General features: G+C 35.0%; 4 protein-coding genes across 4 annotated transcripts; 2 read left to right on the forward strand and 2 right to left on the reverse strand.

Moving 5' to 3' along the window:
- Window positions 1-70: 70 nt before the first annotated feature.
- Window positions 71-1790, forward strand: LOC138339003 (uncharacterized). The gene is made up of 4 exons (XM_069290238.1): window positions 71-258; window positions 361-538; window positions 1260-1391; window positions 1498-1790. The coding sequence occupies exons 1-4, from the start codon at window positions 170-172 to the stop codon at window positions 1510-1512; spliced, it is 414 nt and encodes a 137-aa protein (XP_069146339.1). The 5' UTR covers window positions 71-169; the 3' UTR covers window positions 1513-1790.
- A 741-nt stretch (window positions 1791-2531) lies between these two features.
- LOC101256636 (U3 small nucleolar RNA-associated protein 18 homolog) lies at window positions 2532-4891 on the reverse strand. Its single transcript, XM_004249217.5, has 2 exons — window positions 4739-4891; window positions 2532-4361 (listed from the first exon to the last, which is right to left on the reverse strand). The coding sequence occupies exon 2, from the start codon at window positions 4341-4343 to the stop codon at window positions 2676-2678; it is 1668 nt and encodes a 555-aa protein (XP_004249265.1). The 5' UTR covers window positions 4344-4361; window positions 4739-4891; the 3' UTR covers window positions 2532-2675.
- A 3261-nt stretch (window positions 4892-8152) lies between these two features.
- LOC101256930 (stress-associated protein 12) lies at window positions 8153-12286 on the reverse strand. Its single transcript, XM_004249218.5, has 2 exons — window positions 11939-12286; window positions 8153-9093 (listed from the first exon to the last, which is right to left on the reverse strand). Exons 1-2 carry the CDS (start codon window positions 12035-12037, stop codon window positions 8374-8376), a joined length of 819 nt encoding a protein of 272 aa, XP_004249266.1. The 5' UTR covers window positions 12038-12286; the 3' UTR covers window positions 8153-8373.
- Window positions 12287-12886: 600 nt separating this feature from the next.
- Window positions 12887-13928, forward strand: LOC138338967 (uncharacterized). Its single transcript, XM_069290073.1, has 2 exons — window positions 12887-13299; window positions 13415-13928. Exons 1-2 carry the CDS (start codon window positions 12887-12889, stop codon window positions 13926-13928), a joined length of 927 nt encoding a protein of 308 aa, XP_069146174.1.
- Window positions 13929-14315: the final 387 nt, after the last annotated feature.

Here is a 14315-nt window from a genome sequence, read left to right on the forward strand (position 1 = left end):
GAGTGACTATTGGGCCAAGGCCCAATCAATCATCCTGGATCCGAATAACCGAAACTGCAAAACCCATACTTGTAGCTCCGAAATCTTTACAAAAAATCAAATATTCCCATATCGTCGCGCCATTTTCAAAATCAAAGAAACAAAATCAACGTTTTTCTCTCAAGGAACAATGAAAGAAGCATTTCCCAGTAATGGTGAACGTGAAGTTGCTTCTGCTCTCCTCCTTCTCTCAGCCATATCTTCATCTCCTCTACCAATGTAAGACAAATTCGAACTCGAAACAAACAATTCAATTCAATTTTCAGTGACAGAGTTGTTATTGATTACTGATCAGCTTCTTTTTTCTGAGGTGTATTGCAGAAGCGACTGCATAACCGATAATTCACACAAGGTAGCTCTGAGTAATTCAAATTCGAAAAGCAAATCCAAAGTTTCCTCGATTTTGACCACTGTTGATTGCTCGTTCATGGAGAATCGATCACAATCACGTCACATGAAGATGATTGCCACTTTTTGTGATCAGTCAATGAAGCTTAAGGTGATGATTTCATATATTTGCTTTTAAGCTGCTATTATGCTTTTGTGTTTTGTTGAACTCGATCTGTTGCTAGTTTTTATGATCTGAAAAATGAAGAACATATGGAAAACAGCTTAGTACTAATTTTTTATGAATCTCTATTATTTCAGTATGGAACTTGAATCGAACATTATAGCTCTAATGAAACTACTGAAAGTACTTTTGTGAAAAGTTTGATGCATTCTGTTGCAGTCTCTGAGAAAATGATCTGTTAGATTTGAATTCGCTATGTTCTGTGGTTGATTAAACATTCATACGATGATACTTTTAATTTTCATTGCTTCAGATGGTAGATTTTTTATTCTGAATTGATTGCTTAGAGTTTTTAATTTCATTCTTCCGATCTACGAAGTTGCATTACCCTGTTTCTGAGTTTTAGGATTTTAAAATATTAATGCTTATTGTGATTCATTTTTCTTAGAGTCTATTTTACTTTCATTACTTTGTTCCTGAGTTTTAGGATTTTAAAATATTGATGCTTATTGTGATTCATTTCTCTCTATGTTACTTTCCGAATTGTAACGATTAAACAGTGGATCATTCTTTCTCCTAGTACTTCTGAATTAGTTTCATCACTCTAATTTCACCTAAAGGCGAACAGAACAATCAAATATCTTTTTTTTCCAAATCATAAAAATAGTTATCTGATCTTTGAATTTAAGATTTACGGAGACTTTCGCAGGTTGTTAGACAAGAGCTTCTTCATTTCAATTGCCGGAAAATGAGCTCAGGCAAGCCAGCATCGGCTACCACTTCTCCGACAACATTTTGTAGGTCCGCCGTGGTTTCAGCTTCATCTTCGACTTGTGAGTTGGTGCGTCTTATCATTTTATTTTTCAATAGGAATTCATCCATTTTATATACAACCATTGCATAGAAGTAAAAACGTATCTTCAAATTACTTTGCATTGTTGTTACAGGGAAATTCACCATGACTTATTATGGCAGCAAATCACTCTCCAACTGTTTGAGCAAAATTTTCAGCTTCTTTCCAGCTTCTTTTGCTGCAGATAACAAGTAGACACCTCTGAAACAGGGTGAATCAAGTTACTTATTCATATGGAACAGACAATTTTGATACTAAAGCGCTCGAATGATTATATAACAAGATGAAGTTTAGCTCCCCAGATTCCTGACCAGGTATGCTCATTGTTAGCATAATAAAATGTGAAGTTGTTTTATATCTCTTTTACCCGGTCTGGTAATATCAGAGAAATGCAGCTTTGTTATCATCTATGCATATATATTAATGCTGTGGATTAATTGTCTTTACCATTCTGGACAAGATGTTATAAAATTTTGTTATCTAGGACCATTTGGCTATCAAATTGGTCAAAATTTATGCAAGGAGCAAGTGAACCAAGAAAACTTAACCAAGCTGATCTTTTCTTCCAATTAATTCAAGATTGCAAGTCCATTTGGTTCTTTGCTAGCATTTAACAGCATTGATTCTTGCTGATAATTTAACTAAAGTGATCTTACTTAACATTGATTCATGATATTAAGGAGGTTTCAGAGAAAAACCAGATAACCATAGCTACTTGAATGCTGGTTTAAAAGAGTGGTACGGTTGTATAATTTCCATGGAGAAACAAATAATAAAAGATGGACACACTTCCAAAATTCCTATTTTGTCCATATACCTATTATGAAAAAAGGTGGGGAGACTGAACCAAAAATATGAAAATCCAACAACTCAACTCATCTCCATTGCAGAGTGCTTCATCCTTGCATGGTTTTTGACCCAGTATTCTTCAACCTTCTGCACTCATGTCAACAAAACCATTACCAGAAATGAAGCCAACTAAATGATAAGAGTGACATCTGCAACTTTATGTAAATTGCAGTAATGGTAACTGAAACTAGGAACTGGGAAGAATCATTCAGCCCTTTACCACAAACAGGGAAGAGGGCACAAAGGATTCTCTGTCAAAAGTAAAAGAGTATAAAGTCCTTTACCAAATCATCTTGTCATACAATGGAAAATACTGTTACATCAGAAAACTGAAAGGAGGAAAAATAAAGCATGCCATTGAATATCTCATACTACACTAACAAAAACATTTGTGGCTCATAATGCCAATTGTATCCAAACTAACTATGCATCATGGTAATGATGCAACTTGTACAATAACACTTTTCCTGCAGCATTTCCTAGAGCCATGAATCCTCCGTGAGGACTAAAATCCAAGCAGCGAGGATAGTGCACAAACTGATTTGGAGAGGGCCAGTTTGAAAAAACTGTAAATGATGGAATGTGAACTAGCTTTGAGCTATTTTTATTCATGCCAGAACTGATGGCTAATATTTGGGCATCATGATTAAACTTCATAAAATCCACTTTCGTGGTCAGATTCTCAATTGCCTTGATCGGTCTTCTCTTTCCCCCTAAAAACTCTTGTTTGTTATAGATATTTACGATCCCACTGTCTGAACCAGAAGCAAACAAACTTCCATTTGGCGAAGTGCAAAGAGCAGTACCATTTATGGACCCTTCGTCAACACCTTTGTGAATGCAAGTCCTTGTCCTTAAATCCCAATGGTAAATGTGGCCATCTCCACCAGAACTCAGTAATTGTTGTCCGTCATCAGAGAATGCCGCTGAGCGGACAGTTCCATTCATTTTTAGTGTCCCAATGAGCTCCTTTGTTTTGGTGGAAACTAGCAAAATATATCCTTCATTACCAAGAAAAGCAATTGTATTTGAATCAGGAGATACCTCAAAACTTTCCAGGCTCTTTTCTTCCCTGCCGACTAGAGGACCTACTTTATCTACACTTGCTTTGACCAAATCTAAGACATGGAAGAACTTCCTTCTTCCTGATATAATAACTTGAGACCCATTGGGTAAGAAAGAAGCCTTTTTAATTGGAAAGCCTTCAAGAAAGATGCTTTGGATCATCGTATTTCGTTTCCCGTCAATCTGGAAAAATCTGAGTTTTTTATCCAATCCACCAACAAGGAGCAACTGAGAATTCTTGTGGAACTGAACAGAATTTATCGGTGCATTTGAGGAATCAACTGTATTAGCATCAACTAGTCTTGAATATTCAAGAAGCCCCGGCAACAATTTCGTGCGACTTTTGACAACAAGATCTTCATTTGATTGAAGAATATCATCCACCAACTTGACATCCTTGGAACCATAGTCATCAATATGTTTACCTTCCTTGTCAGAATCTTCATCATCAGAACTGTAGTTTCTGCTTTGATAATCAATTTGGGCCCATTCAGTGCCTGGATTAAGTTTAGCATGTTGAGCCCTTAGTCTTTCCACGTATGTAGAACCAGATACAACATCTTCGCCCTCTTCTTTCCTCAGCTTCCTCAATCTGTTGACACTTGCTAATTTTATTCTAGCCTTCTCTTCTTCATCATCTACCCACACAGGTTTCCGCTCTTTCTCCACTTCTATGATCCCTTCTTGCACTAGCTGTGCATCTCCCTCATAAACAGACAATGCACTATCGGCAGCCCGGTCCACAAAGAACATAGCAGAATCATTTCTGCCATCATCTCGCTTTTCATCGTCATCATCCTTCCCGAAACCAACTGGGTTATACAAGGATCCAAACAATAAGTTCTCAAGCTTCTCCATTTCCTGCTTATCCTTGATTTCTACTTCTTTATTCTCTTCATTGTGCTCTTTCTTTCTCTTCCTATTAATTTTTTTCTCACTTTCTTCCTTCCCTTCACCTTTCGTCTTCCTTTTAGACTTTTCATCCCCGATTGAATGAGTAATATTCTGTGATATTAAGCTCGACATTTCCCAAATATCCTATCACTGCAAATACAGGGTGACTCCAAATTATTAAACTCAAATTAGAGAACTCCTTAAACCTAATAAAGGCAATGCAAGTACTTGACAGCAGTTCATTCGAACCAACAAAGAAAAATCAGCTTTAGATATCAGAAGAAAAAAAGAGACTGGAATACATATCAATTTATTTTTTCTTTTCCTACATCCACCAATTCCACCAACTACAACAAAGAAAACAATTGAACTGAAGATAATAAACAAGATGATTATCACATAGCCAAACTTTTAATGTTCACATTCAACAATCACAGAAGTTGATGCAAAAACCATTAAAGAATCGAAGAAAAGAAAGAAAGAAAAGAAAAACAAAGGGAAGTAGACAATTTAGCAGAAATTGTTACCTGAAACGAGGTGTTTTGCTTGTTTTTGTTCTACTGAGGAACGAGAGTTCTGGGAGGAATTAAATCAAACTAGGGCAAACAATTATAGAGGGGCCGGCCGTTTGGGCCTAAAATTTGGGCTAATGTGAATTATTAAGTACAACCAAAAAAAAAACAATTATACGTATTGCATCTTGCAGTATGATAACCAAAAAAAAAAAATTCAATTAATTGGCACTAATAAATAGCCAATTAACAAAAACAACCCTTATTAACGGATGGATTATTTTTTGTACCTGAATTTAAGTATTCTGATAAGGCGTTAAATTAAATTAAAGTGAATAATAATATTTGAAAATTCAAGTTTTATTTGATTATGAATACATATTAAAGACGTATTTTGAATTTTTGTGATGATTACTCTTTTTAAAACTTCTTATTAGTCTAAACAATGATGGTCTATTTCTTAATCATTGTTAGGAGTGTTCAAGCCAAATAAAATATTTGAACCAAACCCAAAAACACATAATGACTACATCTTCCTTCATAAATTAGAACGGCACAGCCAAATATTGGCTTAATCCGAACTTGGAAATAACGGATGTGACCTAATAATCAATCATGAGGTTGAAAATCCTAAAATCTCATGTTCAAAACTCAGTAGAGATGAAAAAAAATACTAGGTGATTCTTTCTTTGTCCTAGTTTTTTGTTATCCCTTTGGAAAGTGGAAACATCCAATTACAAAAGAAAAACACACACAAATACATATTTCTGGTAGATGAACTCTTCCGATTACAAAAGAAAAACACACACAAATACAGATGAACTCTTTCCTACATATACAATGTAACATAAGATCTAAAACGCACGGGTATTCCCATCTTACATAAATTTATCATTTTAGCCAGAAATAAAGCTGCAAAGAGAGCTGAGAATCAACATTACAAGTTAAAAGACACAAGTAGCTACTTTTATCCATTTGATCATGTATCCTTTCAAGTTTAACAGTCGATTCACTGATACAAGACATAACACCCGTAGCTGCACAAGCAGAAACAAACGTTTATTACAATCGAACTACCACACAACTACTCGAAAGGAAACAGAGACCAAACATCTTAATCAAGACTTGACAATGTAGTTTTGGCGGCTGATAGGGTTCATGACCACTGGGGGACCAGCAGTGCGAGGCCATGCCTGGAATTTTTTGTCAGTCTCTTTCCACCATTCATTGTTTGCAACAGTGTGTGGAGTAGTACCTGTATGAAACGACATGAGTGCCTGTAAGCACAACCAATTTGAAAATTGAAGTAAACCAATAAATAATTTGTACTTGCCTCCAAACACCTTCTTGTCTGCAATAACAACATCACAAACATATGCAACTGCAAATGATGCCAACACTGAACCAACAATGTACTTTGTTGCCATTCTTGAACTCCAACAGCTAAAAGATTATCTAAAACACAGTGAGACAGTAATTTGAGTGCTTTAAGAATAGAAAGGCCTTGGGCCCTTGAAACTCCACTTCAAAAGAACAACAAACTCATGGCGATATCCAGTTGATTTCAGTGCAGCAAAAGATGGTAATAAAATGCTGTCACTGCATTTGATTTGAAGAAATTAAAAATTTTTAATATCGTAATATCAAGATCTACAAGGATGATTCTTTACACACTATCATTAGCTCTATAATGTAGTGACGCATTGATGTTACAGGTTACGGAAATTGGAATGAACACATGAATCATTTTGAGAACTTTAGTTTCTAGCACATGATATACCATATGGACAGACAACTAAAGAGTTATATGTTAGAACAATGTTTGGTTCAAGAAAAGAGAGGCGAATGGTAGTGTGGGTGGTAAAACTGTTGATTTATTTCTCTGAAAAGGTATTCACACTTCCCGTCATGTTGTTTGGTACATCTGACAGGAAAGTAAGAGATCATTATATCCTTCTTTCCCCCTAAGTTAAAGAAGGTGTTGTGTAACCCTGGTATCTTACCTAACCAAATAAAGGGAAATAGCCATTGTTCCCAGACCCCTACTTTTCCAACCCAACAAACAAAATGTAAGTCAGCAACTAATATGAGAACAAAGTATGATGATAATTCAAAACCTATGTTGCTCAGATTTTTAAAAAATGTCGACAGGTGTGTATGTGATTCTCCAAAAGTAATGTGAGTATGTGATAGAGGTGCGATATCAAAAGTGATGAGTCTGTGCAACTTAGTTCAAAACACTTAAACTCGTGCACATTCACAACTTACTTGTAGTTGACCCTAGGAGAAAAATTTAATCAAAAACACAAGAACCTAATAAGAAAATAACTTCACAACAAGATCAACACATTCACATTCTTTTGCCATTTCTACTAACATGCCTTAAGAACACCGGGAGTTCATTGCTTATCATAAAGAATTCACCTAATATTATCACCTGAACAGTCTCATTTTTTATCCAAAAAAAAAAAAACTTATCTTTTTCCTCTTTTTTAGTTCAAAGGCCTTAGTTCAAGTCCAACAAAATCAAATATTTACTCAATGAAGAAAAATTCTTTGTAGATCCATATTCCCAATATCTATCAAGCTTCTGTAAGCAAGTTTAATTTTTGAAAATACTTCCAAAAAAAAAAATAGAAGCTAAAATGAACTTTAGCCAATTCAACATACAACAAATGAAGATCCTTAGGAATTAATTTCAAGAAGCTTTAGCAATTTCATACCAACATTTTACTCATCGAAGAAATAATCAATAGCACAAATCCTCTAAAAAAATAGAAAATTCACTTACAGAAATTAAAGAGGAATTAGGAGCTTACCAGGATGAGCTTGGGGTGGGAGAATTGATAATGAGTGTTCTTTCCCAAATGTTCTGGAAAAAAGAAGTGGATAGTGTTAAATACGACGTCGTTCGACTGGACTCTAGTAAGTCTTCTTTTAAGTTAAAAAAACATATAATTTTTTCGGATATGTTATTCTATTATTTCACAATTTTAAAATCACATACTCACGTTTTTTAATATCCTAATAAAATGAACATATCATTTAAGCTTGTGTTTGTGTAGAGTGTTATAGTAGAGAAGATGTAAACATTTGATTGTAAAGTTAAATATGTATCCACAAATAAAAAGTTAAAGTATGTATCTACGGTTAAATCATATTATAAAGGTGTTTATGACTCATTTGATAGGAGGAATAAGGAATAACTAATCTCAAAATTAATTTTAGAATGAATTTATACCATATTTGTTGTGATAAAATCATGAAATAGCTTATCCCCAATTATTTATCTCGAGATTGTAGTGCTATTTTTATTCCACAAGTATGAAATAACAATCTCAAAATAATTAATCCCGAGTACTTATTCCCAACCAAATCAGCTCTAGTGTAATTTATCTTAAGAAACATAAAAAATTTACGAGCTATTCCTTTTCAAGTGAACAATGATATGATACTCATAGATTTCTAAACACATAACATCTTGAACCCCATGAACACAAGAATTTCTTTTCTCACGCCTTATAACGAAAGGAGAAGGAAGGCCAATTCACCCCCACCGCACCACCAAAAGAAAAATGCAACAGTGAAATTCTCAAATGTACTGACTAAAAATAACAAGGCTTCAATTTCCTTCTTTACATTGACCTCCCTTATGCCTTTGAAGTTCCTTTATGTTCCCTTTCAACATGTTCTACAAGGGACACTGGATCGCGAAAGCCTTTACTACATCTTGGGCAGACATCGACTGTCAAGTTCATGACATCGTTTTTTTCATGGACTTTTTGTACGTGGCTCACGAGAGCTGTGACTGAAGAGAATCTAAGAGTGCATTGCGGGCATTGCTCAACTTGCCTGTTAGCACTCCCACTATGGTTTGTGGCATTGCTGCTTTGGCCCCTTCCGCTGCCTAATTTTGCCATTCCAGCTTCAGCTGCCTTGAAGAATGATGAGGCCCAACTAGAGGATGACGTGGCTGGAGCTTTATTAGGCTCGCCATTTCTACTGCCAGTGCGAAAGTTCATAAAGGAGAATGCTGCTTCTGGTTTCTTACGTCCAGGACATTTGTGATCAGGTCCAAAACGATGCTTCAAACAATGATCTACAGTACACTCCCGACATCTGATTGTGTTTGAGAAAGTCAAGAACTCTCTGCAGCCAGGTACGGGACATTTTCTTTTCTTTGTGGCTTTTTCGTAGTTTGATGGATCACAATCTGTGTTTACATGTGATTCCCAAGTTATATTTGGGTCTTCGTCAGGAATAAGGTGTACTCCTTTTGCACAGAGTGGGCAAACAACCACAGTAACATCATTATTGTTCGCTGTCGGACAGTGGTGTCTATTATAGCTCCGATGCTCTAGACAAAAGACCTGCCAAGTTTCATTACCCAAATTAAGCCCCTTTTAGATCTACTAGAGGGGTTTGGGGAGGGAATAGTGTAAACAGACCTAACCCCCCACCCCACCCCACCCCCTTAGATCGTAGAGATAGAGAGGTCATTTCCGATAGATCCTCGACTAAAAGAATGGTAACAACAACAAAATAGTGTGAAATGGAAAACAGTACACAAAACAGATTGGCACACTTTTGCAATGTCAAAATGCCATCATCATAAGGAAAAGTAAGTCCATTTTAAGTATGAACAACTTGCAAATAGTTTCAGAACAACTTTAACAGAGAAGTTATTTTTATACTAAAATAAAACAGAAAGAGACACAGACGGAAAGGCGCTTAAATTTTCTACGAAGATGAGAATTTAGCACAGAAAAAACTTGTCATAGCGCATTCAAAATGATAAAGATACAGTGGAGTTCTACCATTGCAACACATCTGTAATCAGAATCCCATTTATTTTTCACATCTTCAGCAGACAGCAAACTTACTTACTGAAAAAGCTATGAATAATTCAGAGGAACCTCAGTCGGATATAAAAAAACCAGATCATTGAAATAATAAAAGCAAAAAACAAGGGCATCTTACTCTCAAGATCTCAGCTAAAATAGATCAACAATGTAAATGTTCTACATCAACTTCGTAAGTGTAGCAGATATATCACCACTTCTTCGATGCTAGAGCCGAAGTAAGGAAAAGTTATGACACTCGAAATCACTTTCTCCCACTTGCTAAATCTTCAAATACATCATCAAGATCAAATTTTTATGTCCGCTAACCCCATGAAGAAAAAGGAACACACCAGATCAAAAATAAGAAAAATCTTCAAATGCAGTTTGACCAAAAAGACCTCAACTTTGATTAATGGATCAACTATGTTCCAATACCAAATAGCTGGAACCAGCTATATGAATCCTCTAAACCCCTTCCACACTATTCACCCCTTTCCTTCTCAATAATCAATAATTTGTCTTTTTTAGACAAATTATAGATTCTTAAATCTCAGCGAAGCCCGGTATTTGAGTCCAAAGTGGAGAAGGGTAAAGGGCAGGCCCATTATCCACCGAGTTTAGAAGGCTGTGATTAGTCCAAAGGGTGGGTAACACGTGGATTTCTCGGTTATCAAAAAAAAAAATTCACATTGTCCCCTAAAGTGACTAACAAATCTACAGCCAAACTAGAAAGTCCAGCAAACACTGAATGCACCTAACGTGAGTATAACAAATTTACAACAACAACTAAAATTAATCCCAACTAACTGGTCCCGCCTACACCGAAAAAGATTTTAACTTAGAACACTCAAGGTCATTTTTCCCACTAAGTGAATTTCTCTAAACATCATCAAGATTAATTTTTTTATGCTTGCAAAACCCACAAAGAAAAAGGAACCTACCAAACCAGATTCAAGAAAAATCTTCAAACATATTGCAACTGATAAGATCTCACCTTCGATTGATATATCAACTATGCTTCAGTACCTGGCATCATCAATATGAATCTTCTAAATCTATTCCACACTAGTCACCCCTTTCCATTTAAATACTCAATATTTTGTCTTAAATCTCATACTAATCCCCATTATCACTTACAAATCTATAGCCGAACTAGAAAAAACTCCAACAAACACTAAATACACCTAAGGTAAGCTCAACAATAAAAACTAAACCTCAATTTCAACTAATTTGTCTCACCAAAATATAAAAGATATCAACTTTAATCAAAATAAGTACCAAATAACAAACAAGGCTTAAACACAAGGGGTTTGGCCTTTCGGGTTGAGCTCATCACATGGGGAACGCCTAGTGTGGTTTACCTCTCATGTCTAGTTTGCGAGCTATTACGAAGACAATACTCAATAGTTTGTCTTAAATATCATACTAATCCCTATAGTCACTTACAAATCTAAAGTCAAACTAGAAAGACTCCAACAAACACTAAATACACCTAAGATAAGTTCAACAATAACAACTAAACTTCAATTTCAACTAATTGGTCTCACAAAAATATAAAATATTTCAACTTTAATCAAAATAAGTACTATATGAAAAACAAGGCTTACACAAAGGGGTTTGGCCTTTCAAGTCGAGCTCATCACATGGGGAACGCCTAGTGCGACTTACCTCTCATGTCTAGTTTGCGAGATATTACGCAAGACAATACTCAATAGTTTGTCTTAAATATCATACTAATCCATATAGTCACTTACAAATCTAAAGTCAAACTAGAAAGACACTCCAACAAACACTAAATACACTTTAAGGCATGTTTAACAATAACAACTAAACCTTAACTTCAACTTTTAATCAAATAAGTACCAAATAACAAACAAGGGTTAATACACAAGGGGGTTAGCCTTGGGGCTTGCCTAGTGCAATTTTACCTATCATGTGTGACTTATGAGCTATTATACAAGAATGGGTGGTTGTGGGTTCCCTTGTCTACTCATCCCTTTCCTTTTCAAAACTCAATAATTTGTCTCAAAACTCATACTAATGCCCATAGTCACTTACAAATCTGTAGTCAAACTAGAAAGACTCCAAAAAACACTAAATACACCTAAGTCAAGTTCAACAACAACAACTAAACCTCAATTTTAACTAATTAGTCTCACTTAAACATACAAGATTTCAACTTTAGTCAAATAAGTACCAAATAACAAACACGGGTTAAAACACAAGGTGGTTAGCCTTCCGGGTCGTCACATGATGCTCGACTAGTACGGTTTACATTTCTTAAGCGGTTTGCGAGCTATTGCACAGGAACGCGGTTGCTAAAAGACACAACATTGACCATAGTGAATGTAAAAATGAAATCAGGACTAACCTGGTGACAACAATCGCAGGTAAAAGGCAAGAAATCAATCTGCCTGCAGTCATCTACAAAGCAATGTTTTCCAAGATTTGGGAACTCTGGCGTTCCCATTGAAATTATCACTCAACAACTTCAAGCAAAAAAAATTATAAGAAAATTAAGAAAAGTAAAAAAAAATCAAGAACCTAAAAATGTTTAATCTATAAATTATACTGATATATCTAATTAATTCCCTTGATTTTTTTAGAGAATTGGTAAAATGGATATTGAATTTGCCTTCAGAAAATTCTGGGAAAGAGACCAGACAACAGCACAACTGAGAATTAAACAAAAGTTCAATATCGGGGTTTATTATCGAAAGTCGTAATTTTAGGTAGGGGACTCAATTGTAATTTTATAATTCTTGTTGGGTCCGTTTTATTTTTAAAAGTTTACGAAATATTTGGTTTTTTAAATTTAATTAATTTAGCTTAAGAGAAGATATTAAGTTTAAAATGTACACGTGCGTTTATCCATAAAAGATTATAAATATGTTTAAACGATGAATTCTTATATATCGATCCCAAACAATTATGAGTAAATAATATTAATACTCACATATGTTGTAAATCTATTGTATATGTGGATGATCCATTAGAGTTATCCAACAATTAATTGGATTCATGTATTAGTGTTTCCAATGTGATAAGATATCAAGGTGATATGAACCTTGATGATAACTATGTAAAATTTCAAGGTGACCTTTGACTATGATATCTCAACACTATAAATAGAGATATCATTCACCATTGTATGATATACTTGAATAAGAAAATTATCTCCTCTATCTTATACTTCTTGTCTTTTTCATCTTATATTCTGAGCTTTCTTTACAACACGTTATCAGCACGAGATTGCTACTTGCAAAGGTACTATATAAATATTTTTATTTAATTCACATATTCTCTCATAATTTTCATTATGTCGAATTTATCCAAACTTGAGTTTGTGGCATTAGATATTTCTGGAAAGAATTATCTTTCATGGGTACTCGATGCTGAGATTCACATGGCTGCTAAAGGTCTTGATGCCACTATTACTCAGGGAAATGAAGCATCGAGTCAAGATAAGGCGAAGGCTATGATTTTCCTTCGTCATCATCTTGATGAGGGCCTAAAGATTGATTATCTGACAGTGAAAGATCCACTTGAATTGTGGACTGATTTAAAGGGGAGATATGACCACCTAAAGGCAACAGTGTTGCCAAGAGCTCGTTATGAGTGGATGCATTTATGGTTTCAAGATGTTAAGACCGTAATTGAATATAACTCTGCTGTATTCAGGATAACCTCCCAGTTGAAATTATGTGGGGAGACTATAAAAGATGAGGACATGTTAGAAAAGACACTTACTACTTTTCATGCCTCGAATGTGATATTGCAGCAGCAATATCGTGAAAAGGGTTTTCAGAAATATTTTGAACTAATCTCATGTCTTTTGGTGGCTGAGCATGAAAAATCATGAAGCTCGTCCCACTGGAGCTGCTCCATTACCGGAGGCAAATGTGGTGGAAGCACGTGATCAATCTGAAGTAAAAAGAGATGATCATCGAGGATATAATAATGCACGGGGACGTGGCAAAGATAAAAGACGATACCCTAATCGTCAAGGTGGTGGTCATAATAAAAGGGAGAACAACATGAGTTCTCAAAATAACCCCTCAAAAAGTAATTGTCGTCGTTGTGGCATGAAAGGCCATTGGAAGAATGAATGTCGCATGCATGAACATTTTGTAAGGCTTTATCAAAATTCCTTTAAAAAGAAAGGAAATAAAAGTGGTGCTTCATCTTCCAATGCTCGAGCTGAGTCACATATGACTCTTAAAGATGGTGATAAGCCGGGAACATCTCAGAAATATGATAAAGATGTTGAAGCAAATTTGGCTTTAAAGGATGATGTTTTTGATGGCCTTGGTGACATTACTCATATGGAAGTTGATGACTTCTTTGGAGATCGAAACTAATGTTTGATCTTTTAGCTGGGGAATGAAATTTGTTAATATTTTACTTATGTATTTTTAATTATTATGTTATTAATGTTGAAGTATTTAAATTTTCGTTGTTAATTTTGTTTCTTCCTTCTTTTGATGTATTTTATTTTAATGAAAATTAATAGAAATCCCCAGTTGTCAGTTGGATTCAAGATGAGTAATGGAGATGTATGTCTTCTTGATAGTGCTACAACGCATACAATATTAAAAGAAAAGAAATGTTTTTCTAATTTGGTTATGAAAATAGCATATGTCAACACAATATCAGGTAGTACAAAATTAATTGAGGGCTCTGGAAGAGCGACCTTATTACTACCTGGAGGGACAATATTAAGCATTGATAATGCATTATATTGTAGT

Source organism: Solanum lycopersicum, chromosome 10 (genome assembly GCF_036512215.1).
Source record: "Solanum lycopersicum chromosome 10, SLM_r2.1".
In the NCBI taxonomy this organism is placed as follows: domain Eukaryota; kingdom Viridiplantae; phylum Streptophyta; class Magnoliopsida; order Solanales; family Solanaceae; genus Solanum; species Solanum lycopersicum.

Excerpts from the sequence above, each read along its gene's own strand:
- LOC138339003 (XM_069290238.1), top strand. The coding sequence starts at position 170 with ATGAAAGAAGCATTTCCCAGTAATGGTGAACGTGAAGTTGCTTCTGCT. Across the intron at positions 259-360 it reads TCTTCATCTCCTCTACCAAT|AAGCGACTGCATAACCGATA; the intron begins GTAAGACAAATT and ends GGTGTATTGCAG. Across the intron at positions 539-1,259 it reads ATCAGTCAATGAAGCTTAAG|GTTGTTAGACAAGAGCTTCT; the intron begins GTGATGATTTCA and ends AGACTTTCGCAG.
- LOC101256636 (XM_004249217.5), bottom strand. The coding sequence starts at position 4,343 with ATGTCGAGCTTAATATCACAGAATATTACTCATTCAATCGGGGATGAA.
- LOC101256930 (XM_004249218.5), bottom strand. The coding sequence starts at position 12,037 with ATGGGAACGCCAGAGTTCCCAAATCTTGGAAAACATTGCTTTGTAGAT. Across the intron at positions 9,094-11,938 it reads CCTGCGATTGTTGTCACCAG|GTCTTTTGTCTAGAGCATCG; the intron begins GTTAGTCCTGAT and ends GAAACTTGGCAG.
- LOC138338967 (XM_069290073.1), top strand. The coding sequence starts at position 12,887 with ATGTCGAATTTATCCAAACTTGAGTTTGTGGCATTAGATATTTCTGGA. Across the intron at positions 13,300-13,414 it reads ACTATAAAAGATGAGGACAT|CATGAAAAATCATGAAGCTC; the intron begins GTTAGAAAAGAC and ends TTGGTGGCTGAG.